Source organism: Protopterus annectens, chromosome 7.part0 (genome assembly GCF_019279795.1).
Source record: "Protopterus annectens isolate FY-2018-M chromosome 7.part0, PAN1.0, whole genome shotgun sequence".
Classification (NCBI taxonomy): domain Eukaryota; kingdom Metazoa; phylum Chordata; order Ceratodontiformes; family Protopteridae; genus Protopterus; species Protopterus annectens.
Window position 1 is genome coordinate 1,151,557,046 of NC_056739.1, and position 26,661 is coordinate 1,151,583,706.

A 26,661-nucleotide genomic window follows, 5' to 3' on the forward strand; every position below is an offset into this window, starting at 1 on the left:
GGTTTCAGTTAACTTATTTCTACTCCCACCCACATCAATAAAAACTCCAGCTCTATTCTTGATTGGATCTTAACTTCCAACTCTAATCAGTATCATAATCCCAGCATTTTGCCAGACTCCTTAAGTGATCCCTTCCTCCTCTTGATACCAAGAGTACCTTCTCAAACTTCAAAAACCCACCTTTATAAAGACAGCTGCAACCTGACCAATTTCAACACAGAAACTTTCAATAACCAGCTCTCTATTGTCAATTAGTCTCACCTGTTTAACCTTCCTCTAAATGATGCTGTTCTTAAGTTTAACAGTATTTTCCTAAACATGCTAACCACCGTAGCATCCATCAGGAAAACAAGAATCAAATCTAATCCTGAACCTTGGCTCTCAAAGATACCTTTTCCACCATGAAACTTAGAGACACTACCTGAAAACAATGGACAAAGTCAAAATCTTCGTCTCTCCTCCTTAAATTCAAAGAACTAAGAAACCTTACTAAAAAACGTATTATCTGAGACAAGAAAACATTCTATCAAGAAGCTAAATCTACTCAACCCCCCCCCTAAAAAATTTGGTATACCATGAACAATATTCCCCATCCAGGGAAATCTTCTACATCCAACCCCTTCCCCAATAAATCACCTCTTAAAACAGCCACCCTAATAAACTACTTCATTGACTCTATACACAAATAACTCCCCCAATAACCAATCACAACCCCCACCTCCTCCACCACCTGTCTCCACTAATTCTTCTCCCTAAAACCCGTTTCCACTGCATAACATCCATTTTGCAGAAACTTAAACCGTGCTCTCCTTCCTTCGACAACCTACCGCCCCCCCCCAATTTCTCAAACTTGCACCCAATACTACAGCATATCCCATCGTAATCCTTATCAACAGTTCTATTAAATAATTCACATTTTCTGAAATTTGGAAATCCTTTTATACAATTCCACTTCACAAAGGAGGTAACTCCACTGACAATTTCCAACCTATAGCCAACCTCTCTCCACTCTCAAAAATTCTGGAGAATGCATTCACAGACTTCTTAAATATCTACTCCAGGAAAATCTCCTCACTCCCTCTCAAAACAGATTTAGGCCCCACCACAGCACATCACCAGCCCTTCTATCCTTCATCCAGACTATAGCAGAGGCAAAATATGACAATAAAATGGTGTCATGCCTAATCCTTGACCTCTCTGCATCGACTACTCTCTTGTTCTCAAGTTATCTTAACAGACAACAATCTGTTGGATGGTAGACGACCTGCTCACCTTTCCTAACTATCCAAACAGGTGTACCCAGGGGATCCATTCTAGGCCCCCTTCTCTTTAATATCTTTACTAACAATCTCCACTCCACCTGCTGCTCCTCTTCCCTTATCCAGTACTCCAATGATTCTACTCTTATTACTCTCTCTGACAACCTTACTGAGCTTCACTCCTCACCCAGACTTATTTTAACACCACTGAACATTAGTTAATCAATAATCAACTCATCCTTAACCCAGAGAAAACTAAGCTTCTTCTTTTTCTTCCAAAATCAATGTCCAACCTTAAAACTTCCTTCTTTCTCTCTTCCCTAGACAACACCATAATTCATGCTGATCCCATACCAAATTTCTAGTAATTACAATTGACAATCAACTGAAATTTGACCACCATATCCAACAATCCATTGAAAAGACCAATCAAAAACTTGGTTTACTGTATAGAAACAAAAAAATTCTTATCCATCACTTCAAGAACTTCACTAGCTCATACCTACCTCCTCCCCTGCCTACTCTATGCTTTGCCTATACTTACTCACCTCTAAGTAAATCTTTTAACCAAACCTGAACAAACAACCAGATAGCCAGATTTACCTGTAACTTGCCTTATAAATCTCATCAGTGCCTTGCCCTTAATCAACTACAATGGCTTGAATTCCCTCAACTGCTCTAACTTTCTCAGCTACAGATGACACATTCTCTACTTCACATACCTGCAAACTGCCATTCACTGTCCACCCTCCTGTCCTTCTACAAACCCTCATGATCGTTCCATAGCACTGACCAACTGCTACTTGACACCTACAGGCCTAACAAAACAATAGGCAGATTACTTTATAAATAATGTACATCTCAAACCTGCTACAAACTCTCAACCAATATACTTTCTATTCAATCCTCATTTCATTTTAAAAGAGAAATGAAGAACTACCTTGCCAATTCTCCCTCCTGCACCTGTCTTCACCCTACCTACCACACACTCGCCCAATTATTACACTATAACAATTTTCCTCTCCTTACTTTAATATAACTGTCATAAATATTAGTATTGTTGGTGCCTCAGGTCTGCCACTGAGCAGTACTATACTTAAATCTCATCTTTCTCTTACTTACCTACTATACTTCCCACCCACCTCTCACGCTTCTCATTTTCAGCTTTCTTCCACTCTCCTGACTCCCTTAAACTTTCCCGCCCCCCTCTGCTTCAACCCTTCGATTCATTACTTCTTTTTCTTTTTTTCTACCAAGTTGGTTTAGTCATTAAATATGTTTAAGGGCTTTTCATCTGATACCCTATTGTAAATCTTCATTTTTACTACGGGTTTCTACCTCTTGTACTTTTTGGCTATGTTTTTGCTGAATATTATGCTCTGTTAATTTCCACGACCACATTAATGTATGTTGTTATGTAGTCATGTTCATATATGGCATGTATGCATGTAGTTATGTATACAAATTCACATTACTTGCAATGACAGCTTTGTTATTGTTATTTTTTGTTGTGGAGCTTTTCTTCTCGGGTGTCCACTGAAAATGGGCCACCAGACAGTGGACTAATCTGGTTAACAAAAGACAAATACATAAATAAGTAAATAAACTATGATTGACTCAGAATAAACACTTAAACTGAAAGGTTTTCAGGATAATTAGTCTATAAAAAGCACATGCAAATTTGTTAATGGATTTGAAAGAAGAAGGCATTACCAACCCTGTGAAATTCTGATAAAGTAATCTCAATTAAGTAGTTACTGCAGTAATGAATAACGGCCAAGAAAGATTTAAATGAAAAGTAACATACTCCAGAAATTACAGAAAACTTAGCCATGCAACTATCAGTTTTGAAGTGATGAAAGGAAATGATCCAAGCACAAACCAGTGATGTTTACACAGGGGACCACACACACACACAAACATACACACAGTTGTATGCACACTCATGAATGTTACTACTATCAATGGCTCAATGCTTGGATCTGACAGCTAAGGAAAAAAAATAACAGATAAAGTGAGTAAAGCATATGTTATGATGAAATATGGACAGAGGAAAATGTTTACTGTAAATGATAGGAAATGTGTAAGAATAACTTTCAGACTTTGTGTACTGCTGTAGTAGTTATGGTATTAGGGGACTTAAGCATGCATGGGCACTCGCGCGCACACACACACACACACACACACACACACACACACACACACACACACACACACACACACACACACACACACACACACACAAAAATCCCCAAAAATTATCTCAGTGAAAGTCTGTGAAGAAAATTCAGCTTCAAGTCTAAGTAGATAATTCAGTTTACATCTCCCTAACCGTTACCCAGGGGTGGCTCGTGCTACAGGACTGCAGGACTGCAGCCCCCCACCTGTAAAATGAATAAAATACATGGCTCCAGCCTACTCGTGGGAGACCCAACAGCATGTGTGAGCTGTTATGGAGGACAGAGACAGGCGATCGGGCTGCAGGATCACTACGAAGGACTTAGCTGGGCTGCTGCAGAGTACAGGATTGCTACGGGCTGTTATGGAGAACATAGACAGGATCTGCAGGTAGTGTGTGTTTATGTATGCCCCAGTTGCTACATGTTGGTGGGTAGAGAATAAGGCTTGAACCCTGTACCTTGGGCCCAAGTGACAAGAGCCTGAATTCCCTACCCACCACCATTTGTAAAGCATTTGCAGATTTTTGCCTCATATTTGCTCTGTTCTGTTCCTCATAAAATCTGTGGTTTCTGTATTTTTGTTACTTAACACAGCCAGTAGTGCAATGGTAGCATTGTTGCCTGACAACTACAAGTTGTCTGGTTTGATTCTTGGCTGGGGTGCCTTCTGTGTGGGGTCTGCATGTTCTCCCAGTGTTTGTGTGGGTTTGCTCTGGTGTCCTCAATGGATATTTGTCCCTATTTTTTGGACTGTATTCCCCCAATATTGGCTTTGTCCAAGTTTTTTGTGCCAAGGTTGAGAGCTATGGTGATAACTGAACTCACTGAATATGTTTGGGGGTAGTATTCCCCCGTTATTGGCTTTGTTCAGGTGTTTTGGCTAAGATGTTGACAGCTATGTTGAGGACTGAATTCACTAAATGGTAGCCATTTAAGTTTCAGTCTTACTTTCTTTCATAAAATAAGAAGTTATGTACTCACCATAACGTTCCATCTGAGTAGGTGACTTCATTTGTCTGCAACCTGTGGGTCTTGGCTCCGATATCGGATCCGAGCCGGCAACTATTTATACAGCTATGGATCCCAGCTCCTAGCTCCTCCCCTCACCCATAATCCCCTGCCAACCCCAATTGACCTCAGATCAAGTTTGCCCTCCTATACACCTGAAAAGGTATCCCAAAAAGGAAAAGGCAGGAAAAATACTATCATCTAACTCTTCTGAAGGCCAGGGGGAAGGAGGGGGGATGGTTGCAGACAAATGAAGTCACCTACTCAGATGGAACGTTATGGTGAGTACATAACTTCTTAATCTGAAGTAGGGACTTCATTTGTCAGCAACCTGTGGGACAGAGTCCCCAGCTACCTGAATCTTGGGCGGCCATCATGGAAGGATGTTCCGGAGCACTGCGGAGCCAAAGGATGCTCTACCTCTGGAGGTGACGTCCAGCTTATAGTGGTGAATAAAGGTATGAGATGAGGTCCAAGTGGCTGCCGAGCAAATATCATCCAAAGGGACTCTATATCTGAATGCAGTAGAAGTAGATATGGAGCGAGTGGAGTGAGCACGGACCCTTTGAGGTGCGGGCCTCCCAGAAGCCTCATAAGCTAGACGGATACATTGGGAAATCCAGTGTGATAAGGTGACGTTCGAAACGGCTTTACCTAAATTGAATTTAGAAAAGGAAACGAACAGCTGATCATATTGTCTGTGACCAGCAGTCCTATGAATATAGAAATGCAGCTGCCTGTGCACATCTAACGAGTGCAGCTTGTCTTCTCCTTTATTTTGGTAATTAGGGAAGAAAACAGGAAGATTGATGGACTGATTGATATTGGTTTCTGAGGCCACCTTAGGTAGAAAAGATGGACTGGTCCTGAGGTACACTCTATCCTGATGAAAAACCAAATAAGGGGGTTTTACGGAAAGAGCTTGAAGTTCTGAAACTCTTTTCGCAGAGGTGATGGCTACCAGAAATGCTGTTTTCCAAGACAGGTATTTAAGATCAGCAGAGGCAGCTGGTTCAAATGGGGATGCAGTCAAGGCCTGAAGAACTAGCGATAGGTCCCAAGGGGGTATGGCTTCTCTGATCGGGGGCCTAAGCAGAAAGGTACCCTTGAGGAAGGTTTTACATGGTTTAGCTGACATCAAGAGACCTGTCTCATGTCCTACATGGTAATGGGAGATGGCTGCCAGTTGTACCTTGATTGTCGAACAGCTAGCCCCTTGCTGAAAAAGCCCGGTAAGGAAGTCCAAAACTGATGTTAGCGGAGCAGTGAAGGGGTCCACATTATGATGCTCCGCCCAGAGAGAAAAGCGCTTCCATTTACTGCGGCAAAACTTCCTGGTGGAAGGTTTATGTGCTGCCACCAAGATGGCTTTGACTGGAGAGGAGATACCGGGAGTCCTAATTAAGAGTGGAACTGGAGCAACCAAGCTGTCAGCTTCAGGTTGTCCAGATTCGGGGTCAGTAAGCCTGATGGATGGGAGATCAGATCCGGGCCGGGATCCAGAATCCAGGGAGGATTCACCAAGTGAGACCACAGGTAAGGGAACCAAGTCTGTCGAGGCCAGAATGGGGCAATGAGGATCATCCTGCTCCCCAACCGAGAGGCTTTCTGTAACATCTTTAGCATCAGGGGTAGAGGAGGATAGGCATAAAGTAGACCGGGCGGCCAAGCATGCACTAGAGCGTCTCTCAGGGCTTCCCCTGGTGGGGGAATCAGGGCAAAGAAGTTGTCGCATTTCGTATTTGAGGGAGAGGCAAAAAGATCGAAGCAGGGTTGCCCCCATTTTGCAAAAATCTGCTTCGCTACATGGGAGTTGAGAGACCACTTGTAAGGGGAAAGAACAGTGCGGCTGAGTTTATCCGCCAGAATGTTGGACCGTCCCGGAATGTGCATTGCGATTAGAAAGCGGTTGGTGGAGATCGCCCATTCCCACACTCTCATGGCCTCTCGGCAGAGAGGATAAGACCTGGTTCCCCCCTGTTTGTTGATATACCAGACAACTGACATGTTGTCCGTCTGTATCGCAATAGTTCCGACGGGAAGAAGGTTGTGAAGTGCTTGCAATGCTAACAGCACCGCCCTCATCTCCAGAACATTGATATGCAGGGAGGTCACTGAGTCATTCCATGTGCCTTGGACTGTTCTGCCTCAGCAATGCCCCCCCCCCCCACCGAGGCGAGAAGCGTCCATGGTCACTGTGACGAGGGGAAGTGGAGCGCAGAAGGGATGACCTGTATGGAGGTCTGGGGAATACAGCCACCATAACAGGGCCCTCCTGCAAGCTTTGCTGATAGAGACAGGGTGATAGAGAGGGAGAAGCTGGAAGGACCACTGTACTTGAAGGGTCCACTGTAATACCCTCATGTTTAGGCGAGCGCACGGGAGGAGAGTAATTGCCGCTGCCATAGAGCCCAGTGCCCTCAGGACCAATTCCGCGGGTGGAGCTTCTAATTGGAGGATGGCCCACACATGAAGACTGAGGTTCTGTAGTTGTTCCGAAGTGAGGTAGGCTCGTAGACTTTTCGTATCTAACCTGGCCCCTATGAAGTCTATCACTTGTGTTGGAGCAAGGGAGGACTTGTCCATATTGATCGTGATGCCAAACTGGGGGGGGCTAGGCAAAGAAAAAAATCTCTGGCTGAGCAGAGTAGATGCCTTGTTGGGGCGATCAAGAGCCAGTCGTCCAGGTACGGGAAGACCTGCATTCTCTGGAGTCTCAGGTGGGCCGCTATCACTGCTAAAACTTTGGTGAACACCCTGGGGGCTGTGGTGAGGCCAAAGGGAAGGATCCTGAACTGATAGTGGCTGGCTCCCAGCCAGAAGCGGAGAAACCTCCTGGATCATCTGTCCATTAAGATGTGGTAGTAAGCATCCTTGAGGTCTATAGAGCACATCCAGTCATTCTCCCGTAACAGGGGGAGAATGGATTGAAGAGTGGCCATTCGGAATTTCTCCTTGGTTACTGCTAGGTTCAAGAGGGAGAGGTCTAGGATTGGTCTCAGGTCCTCCGTCTTTTTTGGCACCAGAAAGAACCTGGAGTAAAACCCTAATCTGAGCTGGTCTGGTGGGACGGGTTGGATGGCTCTTTTTTCTAGCAGCTGCTGGATTTCCGCGGCTGCAGCCACCCTCTGATTGGGTGGTACATCGGGGAGGTTATTGAGTCTGGGGACATGAAGCATAGGGATTTTGTAACCTCTGGATATAATCCGAAGCACCCAGCGGTCTGACGTAATGGACTCCCATGCCGCCAGTGCCTCGAGAAACGCCCCCCAACTGCCTCCAGAGTGGAGCAGTTGGGCAACCCTTCAAGGATGTTGTGTGGGCTGATCAGAGAAGGATTCTCTGGACCCAAAATTTCTCGGTGCCCCTCTGCCTCTAGGGCGGCATCCTCCCTGTCCTCCTCTGCCATGGAAGGACTGGTTGTCTGGAGCAGGTTGAGAATGCTGCGATTTCCGGAACCACATCTTCTTCTGTCCCTTTTGGTTCTTGGAAAAGGACCTCTGGGGAGCAGAGAAGCGGACTCCGACGGCAGACAACGTCTTCCCGTCCTTCTCGCTCTGGACAAGTGTCTCATGAACGGTTTTGCCAAACAAGGCAGAACCATCAAAAGGGGCATTCGCAAAGGATGCCTTAAAGGGCTCCGCGAAGTCACAATGTCGGAGCCAGGCCTGGCGCCTCATCACTAGGCCCGCTCCGCTAGCTCTAGCGGCTCCCTCAGTTGTGTGAGACAGAAGCCACATAGAGGTATTGGAAACAGATCACAGAGTGGCTGCATAGAGGTATTGGAAACAGATCTCAGAGTGGCCATACGAGTGGAGTACAATTGCTTGTCCTCTGCCGACATGGACTCCGTGGGGGAAGCAGCGTATTCTTTAATAAGATAGCGCTGCATCCTAATGACATGTGCCATGTAGTTCAGAGTCCTTACCGAGAAGGCCGCTGAACTGAATACCCGCTTTGCTCTCCTGAGCTAGTTCCCTCTTAGTGGCTGCCGCCATCAATGTGGCATCTACAGAGGGACCCTTGCTCCAGTGGGGTCGGTCTGCAGGGGGGCTCAAGATCCTGTCCGGGCGCTTGGGAATAGGCTCCACAGTGTCCGGCTCCTTCCACACCCTGGTGGTCACAAGGTCCACCAGGGGGTCGGCTGGAGGGGACACCCTAGAGGTAGATGGGCCTGCTTTGAATGCCTCCAGGAACACGGACTCATCAGAGGAAGCATTGGGGGCAGACCCCCCCCCCCCTGAGCCTAAGCATTTCCATGATGTCTCCAAAGGAGACATCCTCAGGGGGTGATCTTGGGGAGCCTTCCCTTTCATCCAAGTCCGTGTCCTCTGTTAAGGAGTCAGGGGAGTCCACGTGCCTCCTCTTACACTTATGCTTGCGAGGCACTTCCTCGGGGGGGCTGTCCGAAGAGGTCTCACCAGCTATGTCCTGTTCCAAAGGAACAACCTGGGACATTGAAGCAGGCTGTCCCTGTGGCCGGGTGATGGAAGCCTGGCCCAGCAGAGAGGGAGTGCAGGGCGGAGCCGAGACAAGGGCCGGGGGTCTGGATGCCCTCGACAGACCCTCTCCACTACATCAAAGGCCGAGGGGGAGCCGCTCTCCCTGGGCTCCGAGAGCCGACTCCCACTCAGATCCGATGAAGGGATCGGAACCGGCGCCGAGACCGTCGGATCCGAGGGACCAGTGTGCTCCAACCTGGACGGAGCTAAAGGCACACTGAATCCCTCGGATCCGAAGCTCGGGCCACGGCTCCGAGAGGTCGGATCCGATGATGGAACAGACAGACTCGAGGGCAGGGTCGGATCCGAAGTACCCAGTACTGTCAGCGCCGACCCACCCCCGGCTCCAATGCTGCCTGGCTCCAAGCGCTCTGAACCCGTGAAGCGGGTCGGAGAAGGAGTTATCGGAGCAAAAAAGGGCGTCGAGCTCCCTCCCGAAGGGGGGGGGGAGGCAGGAGCACTCCCATCTGTAGCTGGGCCTGGATGAACCTTCTCATCATCCGGTCCAAGTCTGCATCAGACAGGCTGTAGGTGGATCTCGACGAGGCCACCGAGGCAGGCCTGGAGTGCCGCCTTGATGACCTCGACGGAGATCGGGTCTCCTCCTCCTCCGGTCCCGGGGAGAAGCAAGGTGATCGGAGCCGAGGAGGAGGAGACCTGGAAGCCGTGGAGGGAGAAGCCCGCTTAGCTGGGGGGGGGCCGAAGCAGAGGCCTCGGCCCGCCGCTTGTGGTGCTTCTCCCTCCATTTCTCCCTCCTGGCCTCCCTATCCTCCGGCGCTTTAGTGGGAGTTTGAATCCCGGCTGGAGGAAGGGGGGCAGGAGTGGCCACCACCACAGGCTGGGGAGGTGCCACAGGAGTAGCGGAGGCCGAAGCCGACTCCGGGGGCAAAAGTCCCGCCAGGACCAGCTTCGACCTCTGCTCTTTCAGTGCCCTGGGGTTGAACCCTGCACAAATCGTGCATCCTGAGGACAGGTGTTCAACCCCAAGGCACCGAACACACCCAGTGTGGCCATCCGCCGGTGAAAGCTTATGGCCACACTCGGTGCACTTAGAAAAAATGGGCTTTGGGGCCTCTGACATTTCTGAAGAAAAGGACTACACAAGCACACCAGGCCCCAAAACACAAAAAACACACACACACACACACACACACACACTACGACCAGCGAGGAGAGGAAATACACTAAAAAAGGAATAAAATTAACCTAAAGGGATCCTAAACACACACACGAGTTAAAAAGGAAAGATTTTTCTGTTTTTAAACAAGTTTTTGAGAACTTATCTGAAAGTCGCCAGGAGCTCTGCAATCCAGCTGTCTCTTCTAAAAGCGGCAAACTAGACCTGGGGTCAGTTGGGGCTGGCAGGGGATTATGGGTGAGGGGAGGAGCTAGGAGCTTGGATCCATAGCTGTATAAATAGTTGCCGGCTCGGATCCGATATCGGATCCAAGACCCACAGGTTGCTGACAAATGAAGTCCCTACTTCAGATTAGATGATTTGTCATAGTGGCACGTTGCTCTGACTGTTTTGCACAGGGTCCTGGGTTCAATACTTGGCAGTGAAATGTATGGTGGTAACACAGCATTTTATTCTAGCAACTTTCCAACATTATGCAAGCAATGTTTAAAATGTGTCCCTGTTTTTTGGGCTTTTGTCCCCCCCCCCCCAAATAAATTTTGGCTTTTTCCAAATTTCTTGTGCTACAAAGTTCATAGATTCAGCTGAGTGTCGAGTAGATTTTACAAGGAGCTGAGAGCTGCAGGGGAACAAAAGTTTAGTGGTGCTTATGCTGAGTCTGCTTACATTGTTAATAGCACAACAGGTAGTGTACTTGCTTTTGATGCAGAAGGCTGTGGCTTCTACTCCCACAGAAGGTAGATGCATTGCTGAAACTGTATTCTGTTGTAAAGGGGATGGATGCTGCAGTCCTCTTTGGCGATGACATCTAGTAACTATGAACCTGTTATCAGTTTTCCATCCATTCCCTATTTCGATATTACTAGCTTATCATTTTTAGGCAATTTATTCCTCAAGAGCAACAGGCACTTTATTTGTAGATGAAACAATGACATATAAAGCTGTTTGCTAACAGTAACCTCTTCATTAGTTAATAGATTTATTTAATGTGGAATTATTTAGATGACTTTTACTTCTTCAGATATCGTGCATATTTACTGATACTGGTGGACTGTAGAAGTTTGAGTAGACTTTTATGATGGAAATGTTCTGAATTGGGCAGTTTTGTCATTATTGGTGCATGCATTTTGTTTCATTGTTTACTGGAAAAATGTTCAAAACAAATTTAAAATGCCCTCTAACAACTGTACTGTATTGTACAAGAAATATAATTTAATACAGTCAGGAAGGTGTATCAAAGAGCATGTGTATGTTTCGTGTTGAAGGGGCCTATGATTTGAAAACAGCCCAAAATTAATCTTTATCTGACACTGGCAAAATGTATTTTCTTTGAATGTGGATTTCAATGTTGTTTCAATGAATGTGAGGTTTCAAGGGCAGAGAAGTTTTAATGCTAAGTCTATTTTCATTGTGAGACTGCACTGCTTTGTTCAGCAGATACCTATTACGGTTTATGCTGTAAAATATAAAATAAAACTTTCAAATGAAATCCATATCATCCCAGAAGTAAAGCAGTATGCACATTACAGTGTTTATGGCAAATGGGGCGAAATAACCAAGGAATGGGACATTGGAATGGCTGCAGGGGGACGCTCCATTCGACCATGAGTTTGTGAGGGGGGGGAGGGCAGCAAACTCAGACAGCCCTGGCTGAACTATACCTCTCAATTGTCCAGAATTTTGCAGAATGAATAGATTTTTGCTTCTTATTTTTGGTTTGATCCTCATAAAATTTGTGGTTTTCTGCCAAATCATTTAGGAATGAAGTCACTAAATAATAACAGACATTGAGTTTCAGATGTCATAACCATCAGAAAAATGCATGCTAAAGCAAGACCTGTTATTCTATCAACTGTCAAGTTTATACAAGAGCAATTTTTAGTACTGTTTGTATGTTCCCCCAACATATTTGGCCTTGTCCAGATTTCCTGCATTAAGAGGTTGAGAGGTACGTGCAAATAAATCACTTTATAGAATTAGGAATATCCAATCCTCACAACTGTCCCCAATTATGGCTCAAAATGATGCTCTCTCCCTAATAATCCCTCTGCAAAGTGGCAATTTTGGAAGAAAATGTAAAGGGTTTACAATTATAAATAACTGTAATGATCAGTTATAGATTACCTTTATTTCAGAAATGCATGTAGATGCTCTTATTTTGTCAGCTGCTCAAGTTAACAGTACTAATTTTAAAAAGGTGTGCCTTCTTTGACAGGTTCCCAGCTGTATTGTGTGGCAATTTTATATTTTTGCATAACATTTTTGGTCTGTTTTTCATAAAATTGTGGTTTTCTGGCAAATTAGTAGCAAATCATTAAAGATTGAAGTTAGAAAATAATGGCAGACATTTGAGTTTCAGATTTCATACCCTTCAAAAATTCATACTAATGCAAGACCTACTACTTAAATGTCTTTATTTTTGGGCCTGTGTCCCACTTCTATGTATGGCTTTGTCCAGATTTCTTGCTCTGAGGTTGAGAGGTATGAGTGTCAGAGCCATCACCGGCAGCCAGAGACATTTCAAACTGTGACCTACTTGTTGCACCCCACTCCCCATTGTAGTGGCTATGGATGTGTCCAAGCAAGGCAAGGAGCAGTTATGCAGTGTAAGTGTGCAGAGTATTCCCCCATCCAAGGTAGACCACAAATATGACCGTGGCTTTTCATATGTCCTTGATTTTGCAGAATGTTCTGGTTTTCTGTCATATTTTTATACTGCTGATTTATGCTTCTTATTATTCAGAAAATGCATGCTGTTGCAGTGCCCTGTTGCTCTGTATTAAAGTAGTAATGCTTTAATGACCATCAGGTGAGCTTGTCAGAGATTGTAAGATGCAAGTAAGCTTTAATAAACATACTGTTAAAGAATTACCAACATTGAAAGGTTTTTCATTGTTGCCATGCAGAGAATATTTACATAATTAGATAACGTATATGCCTTAGGTATTGAAATGCATATGACAGTATTTGTAATAAAGGACAGGATTACAGTATTTTCAGAAGCTCATTACATTTGCTGGAGACTTGCAGTTATCTTTGTAGGCTTTACCCGTAAACTAAACAGAATGCCAATCTATCATGTGTGGTCCATAACTTATGCAGTAATCCTTTAAGCAATTTATCTTGAGCTTGTTTCTTGTTCACTGTTCATTTTTTATTTTGATCATGTGTTCCCCATGAAACAAGTAGATAGCTGTTGTCAGGCAGCAGGTCTTTTTTGGATAACAAACATTTTTACAAGTGGGGGTATCACAGAGATTGTTACTTTCAGCATGTTACTTGGTAATTTTATAAAGCTGAATGTAAATTATAATTAGAACTGCAGTGCAAGGAGAAGTGGCTTGAGCTGAGTGCTGTTTGTTTTTTTATACTTGATTTTGACTGGCATTCCAGTAATGTATTCAAAAAGCAATGTATTTTTTCATGCCTCACAACCTTTGTGTTTCCATCTAGATATCAAGTAAGTTGTCATGTAGCCAATGCATTGAAATATTTTTTTTCTACACTTCATTATGTCTTGATTGGACTCTTGTAATGACAGTTTGGCACCCAGGGCAGCGTATTTAATTAAAGTTCTAGTTGTTGTGGTTTTGAGCATAGCCCCACCCCTTTCTAGTTGGTCACACCCCTTCCCATTGGCCCCACCCATTCAGCAATCTCCTGCAGCCCCCCTTTAATCTGAAGTCGCCAGACGTCACTGCCATTACCCAAAATAAAATAATTTAACACATTCAGCATACAACACAGTCTTGTAACATATATCACGTATCACGTGTAACTCAATCTGTAGGAAAATGTCAAGAAGAAAAGACAGCATTACATAAAGCAAAATCAAAAGTTTTACAACTTTATGACAAGTAACAAAATAAACAGTGGATATTTTTTCACCCTGAAACTTGCACAATAAATAATTCACAGAAAATATTTACTCTTTGACTATTAAGTATAAACCTTTTCCACATACATTCCCCTGGTAGGTTCAGTAAAATACGCAGAGAATATAAATAAATATAACTCACAATTTTATCTAATAGTAAAACTAAAATAAGAATAAATTCTCAGAAGATAATTTTAAGAGAGTAATTAGAAGTGGCATCCAAACACATTTGAGTTCTGTTGGAAAGGCTTAAACTCTCCTTACGGCTGACTTCTTATTTAGTCATAACGCTTAAAAACCCATTCATCCTGTGGGAAAAAACAATTTCCTGCTAATAAAACATAAGGTGAAGTGACTACCCAACCTAATGGAGTTATAGTCCAAAATAAAGAACTACACAGGGTACAAACAATGGATTTCATATCACCCTAATAAGCTCAAAACTCATGTGCCCATCTCCTCCATATCTTCACCATGTTTTTTTTTCAATTATATCTCGACTCAACACTATGAAAACTTCTGTCCTCCTCAAGTCCCCATCTTTCACACAACTTCCATGCTTACCTGTTGGTATCTTCCCCTGCTTCATTTTCTTTTGCTAGTTCTCCTGCTTTCTTTCCACATCCCTAGATGCTCCCTCTTGCTCTCAAATTTCTTGTGGCCTGCTCTTTTTGCCCCCATTCAAACATTTCCTGCCTGATATAATACCATCAATAATCCTCACATTCCTCACTATGCATAGAAATCCCCTGGTATCTTTCCAACTTCTCCATCTCCCAACACCTGTTGCATTTCTAGTCTTCATAAAAACTCTTATCCTACCTCAGATTTCCAATTTCAAAAACATCTCTCATTCTACCTTAGATTTCCTCTTTCTACAAGTGGCCCTCCCCCACTTTTTTCTACCGTACTGACCTTCTCTAGTTTCTCATAAAACTACTCATTAATCCTTCTCAATCACTCATCTCACGCTCCTTAAACCATCACATATCCTCCAGGCCACTGTCAAAGCTACTTATGTCCACTAGATCTATCACTTATACTGCTATCTCATAACTACAGCAACTTTTTATCCTCTTCTTCCAAGACAATGTATGCATTTTCTTACACAAGGCATTTGGTTTTCTGGAGTCATTCCTAGACAGGCTTGCTGGAAAAATTTAACAGTGTTATCACAAACAGATGTTGCCTTCAAGTTAGAGATCAAAATGGACAGCATGTAAATGGTGCTGTCCATCTGATATTTCTTCCTGCTTCGGTACAGCAGTAATGAAAGGAGATGGCAGCCTTAAAACACACACAGGTGTGTGTGTGTGTGTGTGTGTGTGTAAATATAGATACACACACACACACACACACACACACACACACACACACACACACACACACACACACACACACACACACACACACACACACACACACACACACACACACACACACACACACACACACACACACTAACCGGCTATTAAGTATTGTGTAATTCTGTTTAAAAAAGTCAAAAGCACTGTAATTTAGAAGCATGGGAACTCTGTACTGTATCTCAAGATCTTGCAATACTGATGCAATCTGCTTATAAGGATGTTAAGTGTTAATACCTAACTACATATTTTACTCATTTTACTAAAGCCATGTACAGAATCACAGCTAGAAATAAAAATTATGTCAAAGTCTGACTACAGCATTCAATTTTAAGTCCTTTTAATTTTTTTATTATTTATACGTTCTCTCTTCAGAATGTTTTCAATTTCACAATAGGAAATAAATGTTTTACCTGCAGAGATTGGTATTGACTTTCCATAGCCTGCAGCAGAAGACATGGCTTGTCCCAAAGCTTGGTTAGAACCTAATGGTTGTTGCTGGATACCAGACAGCTTGCTTGGAGCTGGCCCACGTTGCTTTGGTTTGGAATCTTTGGCTGGTTTTGTCCACACGAGACTCTCCCCTACCTGTAGAGCAGCTCCCAGCTTTTGGGCCATGTCAATCAACTAAAAAAATAAAATTTTGTTTCAACTGAATAAAAATGATACATTGTCTTTTCTTTGCAATAAAAGTTATTTGGAAGGTAAATAATTTGGGCTGATGCATGTTTTGGTTCCAGGTTTTGAAAAGCTGAAGTACTTTTGTATAAGGGAAAAAAAGAGAAGGCAAACAAGTTACAAGTATCTAATGACTTTTATAAAACGCTGCCCCTTTGAATTAAAAACAAAACATGAATGAGATGAAAGATCTAAAGCAGAACGATCTTGTTCTTTATGACAAGTGCTGTTTTTCCTTGTGTGTTTTTATTAATTTTATTATGAACATAAATGTTTTAGTTTTGTAAGTACAAAAAAAGAAGTTATGTCTTACCATAATGTTCCATCTGTGTTGTTGATCTTCGTTCATTCATTACTGATGGGTTATCAGTTCTGTCCTCGGAACCGAGCCGGCCTTATATCAAGCTTGCGTCAGCCAAAAACTCCCAAGCCAAGATCCTACCCATAATGCTCTTCTCCCTGTTACCTCAGATCGAGTTTGCAAGTTGATAGACAAAAGTAGAGGCTACCGCTGGTCATAATAGATCTACAATAAAGGAGTACATGAGATCAACCAGGAACCTACGGAAGGGGATGGAGGGTGGGGAGCAATGAATGAATGAAGATCAACAACACAGATGGCATGTTATGGTAAGACATAACTTCTTTATCTGATGTTGTTAATCTTCGCTCATTCCTTACTGATGGGACAGAGTCCCCAGCTACCTGTATCCCTGGGTGGCCCTCATGGTAGGATATTCCTGAGAACCATGGAGCCAAAGGAAGCTCTACCTCTGGAGGCCAAATCCAATTTGTAATGAAGGATAAAAGTATGAGGTTTGTCCCAAGTCCCAGATGAGCAAATATCATTGAGGGAAGCCCTAGCATGGAAAGCTACTGCGGTTGCCACAGACCTTGCAGAATGTGCTTTCACTCTGTGAGACAAGGTGATATTGTTCCTGTTGTAGATAAAGGTAATGCAATTTCTCAACCATGACGCCAATGTAACTTCTGAGACAGGGTGACCTAGTCTTGGTCCAGAAAAGGCCAGAAATAGTTGATGTGAGTTACAGTTAGATTTTGTTCTGTCCAGATAGGATCGTATTTGCCTATGAACATCCAGGGAGTGGAGGCAATACTCTCCCTTATTAGAATGATTAGGAAAAAATACTGGAAGGTCAATAGACTGGTTGATAGACCACTCTGAGATATCACTTTTGGTAAAAAAGAAGAATTAGTTCTCAGTGATACTCTATCCTTATGGAAAATAAGGTAGGGACACTTGATGCATAAGGCTTGAAGTTCTGACAAATGTCTGGCCGATGTAATTGCAGCCAGAAACAAAGTTTTCCAAGAGAGGTACTTTAAATCACATGAAGACGCGGGTTCAAAAGGGGGAGCTATTAGGGCTTGTAGGACCAATGCCAAATCCCAAGGTTGTACTGGTTCTCTAAAGGGAAGATTTAGGTAAAGAACTCCCTTCAAGAAAGTTTTACAGAGTCTATGTGAAATGAGTGAAGAATCCTGAAAACCAATGTGGAAATTTGAAATGGCAGCTAAATTAACCCAAATAGCAGAGGCAGACACCCCAGAGTGAAAAATATGTGATGAGTAATCCAGAACCACCAAAACCAGGGTTGATAAGGGGTCTAATTGTTTATTTGCTGCCCATAAAGAAAACCTTTTCCATTTACTAAGATAGATTAGTCTGTTGGACGATTTATGAGATGCGATAAGAATATTGCGCACCAGGGATGAGAGGTTATGTTGCCTGGCAATTATTGGAAGTGGAGAAACCAAGCTGTTAGCTTCAGGGTTGTTAGACTGGGGTTAGTCAGACCCTGTGGATGGGAGATCAATGCTGGACATGGATTGAGGATCCATGGTCGATCTAGCAGGTGAGGCCAGAGGAAGGGGAACCAGACTTGTCGAGACCAATATGGAGCAATGAGGATCACTCTGCTTTTCAACTGCCATGCTTTCTTCAGAAATTGGGAGATGAGTGGGAGAGGAGGATAAGCATAAAGTAGACCTGAGGGCCAAGCGTGGACTAGAGCGTCTCTCGTAACTGTCCCTGATGAGGAATCAGGGCAAAGTAGTTGCTGCACTTGTAGTTAGTTAGGGAGGCAAATAGGTCGCAGCAAGGCTTGCCACAGCGTTTGAAAATTTTTGCCGCTATCACAGGGTTGAGGGACCACTTGTGAGGTTGTAGAATGCACCTGCTCAAATTGTCTGCTATCACGTTGGAGCTCCCAGGAATGTGTGTTGCAATTAGAAAGCAGTTGGAAGCTATCACCCATTGCCATATTCTCAAGGCCTCTCGGCATAATGGATAAGATCTGGTGCCCCCATGCTTGTTGATGTACCACACCAGTGACATGTTGTCTGATTGGATTGCAATAATCCCTGATGGAAAGATGGAATGGAATACTTGCAAAGCTAGAAGCACCGCCCTCAGTTCCAGGACACCTGACATGCAGAAGGGCTTCTGTCTCTGACCAGATGCCTTGGACTGGGTTTCCCTGACATAGCCCCTCCACCCCATCAGAGAGGTGTCCGTTGTCACCGTGGCCTTTGGTTGCTGGGGGATGAAGGGGGGAGACCATTGTTGGGAGTCTGGAGACATCCACAGAGCGAATCTTGCGTGCATCTCTAAGTTACACTTATCTGAAAAGGCAAAGGGTGTTGTAGAGGGTACCACTGAGTGAGGAGCAACCACTGGAGAATTCTCATGAGGAATATGGCCAGAGGAACAATGGTAATCATGGCTGCTATTGACCCCAAGAGTTGGAGTATGGACCGAGCGAAAGATTTGTGGTGACAGAACAGTGGCTGAACCTGTTGTCTTATTCTTTGAAGTCTGTGATCCAGAAGAGATGTTGTGCAATTCCTCATGTCCAACAGTACCCTGATGAATTCTAAAGACTGTGCTGGGTTCGTATTTGACTTCTCCCAGTTTATAGTGATTCCCAGGCATTGTGCTGTGAGGAGAGTGCAGTCTAAGACTTCTTCCAGCAGGTGCTTGGTGGGGGCGGTGAGGAGCCAGTTGTCTAGATATGGAAATGCCTGGAATTGTTGAAGTCACAGGTGAGCGATGACCACTGACATGTGTTTGGTGAACACTCTGGAGGGTATAGAGAGACTGAAGGTCAGTGCTCAAAATCGGTAGGGACTGGCTCCTATGCGGCAGTGGGGGTATCTTCTTGAGCACTTGTCCGTGGTGCTGCGGTAGCGTTGTGGCCTCACAGTAAGACGCTGTCCGGTTCAATTCTCAGCTAGAGCGTCTTCTGCGTGGAGACATGCGTGAATGGGCGTACCTTTGTTGAAGGTTGTGCATCAGGGCTGGTAACTCGGCACGTAAAAATCAACTACCAATCATTAGCGGACATGAGTTCTGCTGTGACGACCCCTAACCGGGAAAAGCCGAAAGAAACAAACAAACGCATCTTGAAGATCTACAAAGCACATCCAATCATCTTCTTTCAGAAGAGGAAGGATAGATTGAACCATGGCCATCTGGAATTTCTCTGTTTTTACAAATATGCTCAGTGTGCTGAGATCCAGAATTGGTCTCCAGTCTCCTGTCTGTTTTGGCACCAAAAAGAACCTTGAGTAAAAACCAGATACTATCTGTTCTGGGGGGACCGTCTGGATGACTCTTTTTTTGTAGCAGCTTTTGGATTTTGTGTGCTGCTGCTTCCCTTTGACTGGGTGGAATGACAAGTAAGTCTCTGGATGAGGTTGGACAGAGATGAAAGGGGATGCAATAGCATCTGGATATTATTTGTTGTACCCAAGAGTCAGTGGTTATGTTCTGTCAGACACTGGGGTACAAGGAAAAATTACCCATGACCGCTTCCAGAAATGAGCAGTTGGGCAAAGCTTCAGGAGCGCTGATAGGGTTGGCCAGATAAGGAATCTCTGTAACCCCGGTTTCACGGACCTCCTCTGCCTCAAAAGAGGCATCTCGCATTGGAGTTTCCCCCTCTGCCTCTAGGGAAGAACTCGGCATGTGCATCATGGAAAGAGCCCTGTGATTTCCTGTGCCACATCTTCCTGCTCCTCTGATTTCTGTAGTAGAATCGATCAAGAGTGGAGTGTCTGACACCAATGGCAGATAGGGTCTTGCCATCTTGTTTGCACCTTGCCAGCAAATCTTTAACTTTACAACCAAACAAAGAAGTGGCCTCGATGGGGGCGTTCATAAAGGAAGCCTTAAAGGAGTCCGGAAAGTCACAAAGGCACATCCAGGCATGTCGTCTCATGAATATACCTGTGCCTGCCGCTTTAGCCACTCCTTCAGTTGCATGTGAAATAAGACACATGGAAGAATTGGATATGGATTCTAGGGACGCTATCTAAGAAGCTACGTTGTCACAGACCTCATCAGAAACAGCTCCTGCCAAGGTTTCAGAGAGTTGGTTGATAAGATCCCTCTGGAGCCTTGTAAAGTGTGCCAAATACTTCAAGGACCTTACGGCGAAGGTCGATGAAGTAAACACATGCTTCCCAAGTCTATCTATCGCCCAGGACTCCTTGTTGGGTGGATGGACAGTCTGGCTCTTTTCTGCCAAGTCTTTCTTGGTTGCAGCCGCCACCACCATGGCATCTACTGGAAGACCTTTTGACCAATGGGGATGCTCAGATGGGGAAGATAAGACCTTGTCCGGCCTCTGCGGTATAGCTTCTAGGGTGTCAGTAGCCTTCCATGCATGCTGGATGATGAGCTGGACAAGCTCATTGGTCGGCGGGGTAACACAAGAGGTAGGGGGCCAGGCACAAAAGGCCTGCATGAATATGGATTCCTCCGAGGAAGAATTAGAGGACTTCCAGTCACCCCTCTGTCTAAGGATCTCATAAGAGGGTGACCGTGGGGACCCTTTCCCGTCATCAAAGTCTATATCTTCGGTCAAAAACTCCTCAATGGAGTCCATGTGCTTGCACAAAGCCTTGCAAGGTACTTCCTCAGTGGGTAGTTCTGGGGAAGACTACAAAGAGGGGGTCTCCTGAGAGGGAGAAACCTGAGGCCCTTGTGCCTGGTGTCCGGTGGTTGTACCTTGTGACAGTTGCGGCACAGAGGGAGGAGAGGACTCCGACATGAGGGGTTTGCCAGCAGAGGCAAGCACCCCCTCCATGGCCTGGAAGGCCAGCCCTCCCAAAGAGGGATGGGAGCCTGGAACCAAGCACAACAACCTCGGGACCGGGGTCACACCCCGCTCCAATGAGCTGACACCCAGACCAAGAGTCTCAAGAGGGCTGTGAAGTGTGAGAGAGGGAGGATTCCTGGAGGGTGCCATAGAAAAAAAATCACCATGAAGCCAAGAATGCCCTCCCCCATGGAACAGCCACTAGCCTGAAAAGAGCCTGATGCCCAGTGCATTGAGGGCCACAAGGATGACTCCAGCTCCAAAGTGAGGTCCACTATAGGGGTTGGAGGGAAGGAAACTGCTGTTGGAGGAAGGGGCTTCGATGCTTGGGAGGAAGTCGAAGGAGGAGTGTATATTAGAATTTGAGGAGAAATACATTCACCTGAAGGAGAGAACATAGATTTAGATGGTTGAGAGAGACCCCTGGCCACAAGCAACTCATCAACAAGCCGCAACACATCTTGTTCAGACAGGCTCCTGGTCGACCTCATAGAGAAGCCTGAAGGTGATTCTGGCCTTTCTAGAAAAGGGCTATCTTGGCTACCAACAAACGGATCCAAAGAAGGAGAGTACTTGGTCCTTGCTAGTTCAAGTGGTGCAGACCCCGGAACCGAGGATGTCTGCACCGAGGAAAATGGTGTTGAGGTAATCTGCGCCGACAAAGGCAGCACCATAGAAATCAAAGGTGTCTGCACCGATGAGTATGGTGCTGTACAGGAAGGTGTCTACACTGCTAACAATTACGGTGCCGAAAAGGACTGCACTGAAGAGCATGTCGGTGCTGAAGGTGTCTGCACCATGGAGGACAGTATCATCAAACTCGGAGCCGAAGGGGATTGCACCAATGGTGCCGAAGGAGACTGTATCTGCAGGGACGGTGCCGGTAAAGGCTGCAACAAAACTTGTAGGAGCCATAAGTGTCTGCACAGGAACTCCAGTGCTGGTGGCGATAAAGAGGACATTGCTGGAGCAAGAATCAACTGGGGCGGTGCCTGCCTGGAAGGGTCACAGGTGGCAGCGCCGGACTAGCAATTTTCACTTTCTTATTAGTTGACTCCTTGCAATCTCCAGAGGGAGATGAAGTGAGTGACCTCGATGAGGAAGAAGAAGAAAGCCTCTTATGGGGTTTAGTAGGAGGAGGTGAGCCCTCCGACCCAGAGATAGCCTCACAGAAAGGAGATTTGAGGAGACCTTTCAGCATTAACTTGTTCTTTCTAAGAGTCCTGGTTGAAAAATTTCTACAAATCCCACAGGAGGGATCCAGAGTAAGGTGGGAGACATTCAAGCAACAGACAAATAAATCATGGCCATCGGAAAGCGGTAACTTATGGCCACGATCCTTACACTGTTTGAAACCAACACTACTTTTCTTGTCCGACATAATGATGTGGAGAAGAACGACAGTACCAAAGAGTAAAGAAAGGTACCCAGAAGGGTAAGAAGAGAAAGAGAAGGAAGGATTACCAATGATGGTAATGAAGAATTACCTCAAAGGTAAGAAAAGGGTAATAAAAGGAAAGAGACTATAGGGAGGGAGTCTTAAATATAAGATAAGGTAGGAGTATAGTAAAAGTAACTGAATGGAAAACTTTTAAAAAGTACAAACAATATATAAGCTTTCAAATAATTATTTACTTAGCTGAGAGAGAGAGTGGCTTGATATGGCTGTACAGCAATGCGGCAAACGAGATTTGAGGTAACAGGGAGCACAGCATTCTGGGTAGGATTTTGGCTCAAGAATTTTTGGCTGACGCGAGCTTGATATAAGGCTGCTCTGTTTCGAGGATGGAACCGATAACCCATCAGTAAGGAATGAATGAAGATTAACAACATCAGATCATACATTTCAAGATAATGTAAACCATAGTAACATTACCATAAAAAGAATTCATCTCCAGTATGGTTCATGATTATCTTCTTCACCCTCACAACCACATAGCGTAACTATTTGCCAGAAATGCAGCAGATCCTCCTATGTATCATGTATCAGCTACAGGGTACTCCCCTCCTCCACAATCTGCCTCATGACAACAGTCCTGTTTTTCTTTCTTTCCCATTCAAATCATTCCTCCTCTGTTATCTATCCACTCCTACCTATTCCCCGTTATGCTACCACCACTATAAATTTTCTGTTTTTCATTGCATCCCATCCCTTTTCCATATGACATGTGTAACTTAACACTCTCAGTGGAAAAAAGTTCCTGAGGTGTAAGCCACATCCCCCAAAATGGTATTCATCCTAAAATCCCTGTTAGGAGGTTGGAGTATGCAGCTCTCCTCAGATAGCTCCATTTAATTGTCTGCTTCAACTACAAAATAAAATACAGGGGCCCTTTCTCCAATACGATCTGTCCTCCAGCAGTTTTAAAAGCTTATCTGGCTTGTGTGGGATAGGTTCTACCACATCAGGTTCCCATCATGCCCTCTCCACTAACAAGAGTATGATGCTGTCAAGCAGGAGGGACCACCCCGGAAGTAGAAGGCCAGCCCTGAATGCTCCAAACAACATTTCATCATCCAGGGAAGGAATGTCAATGGGCCTAGTCCCCCTCTGATGCATTAATTCCAGGATCTCCACAAAACTGGAGTTCAAGGAGGGCAACATTCTGTGTCTGGTTTAAGAGATCCAGTAAAGGAAATCAATGTACCTCCTTTTGCACACTATACTATGTGGCTGTTGCACCTCACTTTTTGGCTCTTCTATTATTCCTGTTCAAGACATTTCTTTATTTTTTCTTCTACATCCTTTCTTTGTAACTATCATTCTATGAAGATTCAAGTTAACTGTTTTACCTGAAATTATTTCACAATGCTTTTAAATAATGTTTGTTCCACCAGGCAGCTCTGAAAATTCTTCCTTACTCCTTAATATAATCTCTTACTTCTTGATTCTATGGCTTAAGTAGTGTATCATCTACCTAAGCTGCAGACTTTGAGGTGATTTTTTTTTCTTTACTAGAGTTACTAGTCTCTTATTCTATAAACATTTGTTTGCATTTCATTCCATGGTTTCATAAAGTTCAATTGGTATACATACTCTAGTCTTTTCATACCGGTCTGTTTAAATCTGTAGTTTACCTCACTTAACTTTTGCATTATTTCAAATGGACCCTGCCATTTAGATTGGAACATGCTTTCTGCTGAACAGGCTAAAGCTAACAGCTGGTCTCCAGTTTTAAATTCCTTGCATTTCTGTTACAGACTCTTTTACCAGCTTGGATTCTTTCAAAACGTCTACGTACTATGGCCATCACCACTTTTAGCATTTCTTGTAAAATGATAATTATAAGTTCTATGACATCTTTAAATAGCAGCTTTCTCTTCTTGCCAAGTTTCTCTGGCAATATGTAACAGTCCACAAGAGTGCTTTCTATATAATAACTCAAAAGGACTGAATTCTGTTGAGGTGTGGGACACTTCTCTAATGACAAAATAGCAAGATAGTAACTGATTCCATTATGAATTGTCTTCCTCAATAACCTTTTTTTCAGCATGGACATTAATGTTTAATTAAAATGTTTAATCCATCAGCCAGGAAATGGCACACTGAGACTGGTGCATTATTCTGTGCATACAAGTAGTCCTATTATCAATGACTATTTCCTTAAGTATCCCTATTCCAGAAAATAAAAATACTATATATATATATATATATATATGTATGTGTGTATAAATATATACATATATATTTATATTGAAACCCACAGTTGGATTTTATCAGCGGCTCAACAATATCCAAAACAATATGTTCCCATGACACTCTACGATATACATTGCAGTAAGAAAATTTTCAAGAGTGGGTGTGGCTTTCAAGGCATCACCACATGGGCTCTGCTCTTTCTGGCTGCTCTACAATAAATAAATGCTGACATAGCTATCTAGATGGTATAGGTTTTACTTTGCATCTCAGCCAAATGTCTGTACTGTTAGGGCTTCCTAAAACCTATACCCTGACTTTTGCTGGAGTAAGACTGTCTAAAGAATGTGTGTGATGGCTGCTTCCCTCACATTCCAAGTTATGCAGATGTATATCTCTAAGCTTATTCATTTTCTGGTTATCTTCCCCATACTGAATGAAGGTTTCAGAAAAGGACCACCTTCCTTCAAAAATATCAGTAGGGAAAATCTTTCCCTATTACTAGGTCATGCTTTAAGATGGGTACTACAGCAACAGGAGAACTACTTCCTCAAACACAATTTGTATTTTTAGCCGAGTAATGTGATACTAGCTCTTATCTTCATGAATGTATATTACTTAAATACCTTTGCTAGCAAGGGTTTTCTTCTTAAATACATTCTGTTCCCTTATCAGTGTGATCACACAGCCTAAATCTAGCGGTCCTTGTAGCTGTCTCCACCAATTAAGACATTGCAAATAATTAACCTTTGTAGTAGTACAGGAATAGAATGCAGACTCAACCATTTTAGTAGATAATGCATCACATTCTATAGGCATAACATCACTATTAGCAGTTCTCACAGGTGTAACAGTGTTACTATCATTAGTACAAAATCTAGCAATGTAACCTTTTTCACATTTAAAAGAGAGCACTGTTACCAACATCTGACAACTTTTATTGCAGGTCTGAACTGCTCAGTAATATACATAGTTTTGTGGCATAAAAAAGTTATGTACTTACCATAGCACTCCATTTGTGTTGTCCATTTTCATTCTTCCTCAACTATTGGGTTCAGATCCAATCCTCAGATCTGACTCAGCCATTACTATAGCTTGTGGTAACCTAAAAACTCACCAGCTCCTCCCCACCAACAATGCACTAACCCAAACATACCTCAGATCTTGTTTGCTAGATGACACAAAGTAAGAAATATTAATATAATATCCCTGACAAAAAAAGTATTATCTGGAGCTCAAAATAAGGCACAGTAGTGCCCTTATGAGCTCTCATTCTTCCAGAATCTATCATGACAAAGGATGGGGGTTGGTAGGCAGGGAGTTAAGGAGGTATGAAAATGGACAACACAGATGGAACGTTATGCTAGTTACATAACTTTTTTATCTGATGTTGTGAATTTTCATTCATTTTACAACTACTGGGAAAGAGTCTCCACAGCTAACTGAAATCCCGGGTGGATTCTAAGGAAGGATATTCCTGAGCATGGTTGAATCAAACTCTGCCCTTCCCTTCGAGATCAGATCTAGTTTGTAATGAGTAATAAACATATGAGGACTAGCCTAAGTTGCAGCTGCACATATGTTGCCCATGGAATGCCTAGATAAAAACACTGACAAAGTACCCACAGATCTAGCTGAGTAGGCCCTTAAAGGTTTTGTAATGAGACACCTAATTTAATGTAAACAAAAGATATACAGTTGGTAAGTCATCTTGCCAAAGCTACTTTTGTAACTAATTTACCAATTTTAAATTCCACAAAGGAAATAAACAGCTGATCAGATTTTCTAACTTCTTTTGTTCTATGTAAGTAGAAATGTAATTGCCAATGAACATCTAACAAAATCAACATGTACTCTCCTGTGTTTTCAAATTTTTGAAAGAAGACAGGCAG

General features: G+C 43.7%; 1 protein-coding gene across 3 annotated transcripts in view; it reads right to left on the bottom strand.

Moving 5' to 3' along the window:
- Window positions 1-26,661, bottom strand: part of BBS4 (Bardet-Biedl syndrome 4) — a 1,226,477-nt gene that overhangs the window by 132,493 nt on the left and 1,067,323 nt on the right. For all 3 annotated transcript variants that reach the window (XM_044077733.1, XM_044077734.1, XM_044077735.1), the window contains one exon: window positions 15,742-15,955. In XM_044077733.1, coding sequence (XP_043933668.1) covers window positions 15,742-15,955 — 214 coding nt within the window. The remainder of the gene's footprint in view (window positions 1-15,741; window positions 15,956-26,661) is intronic.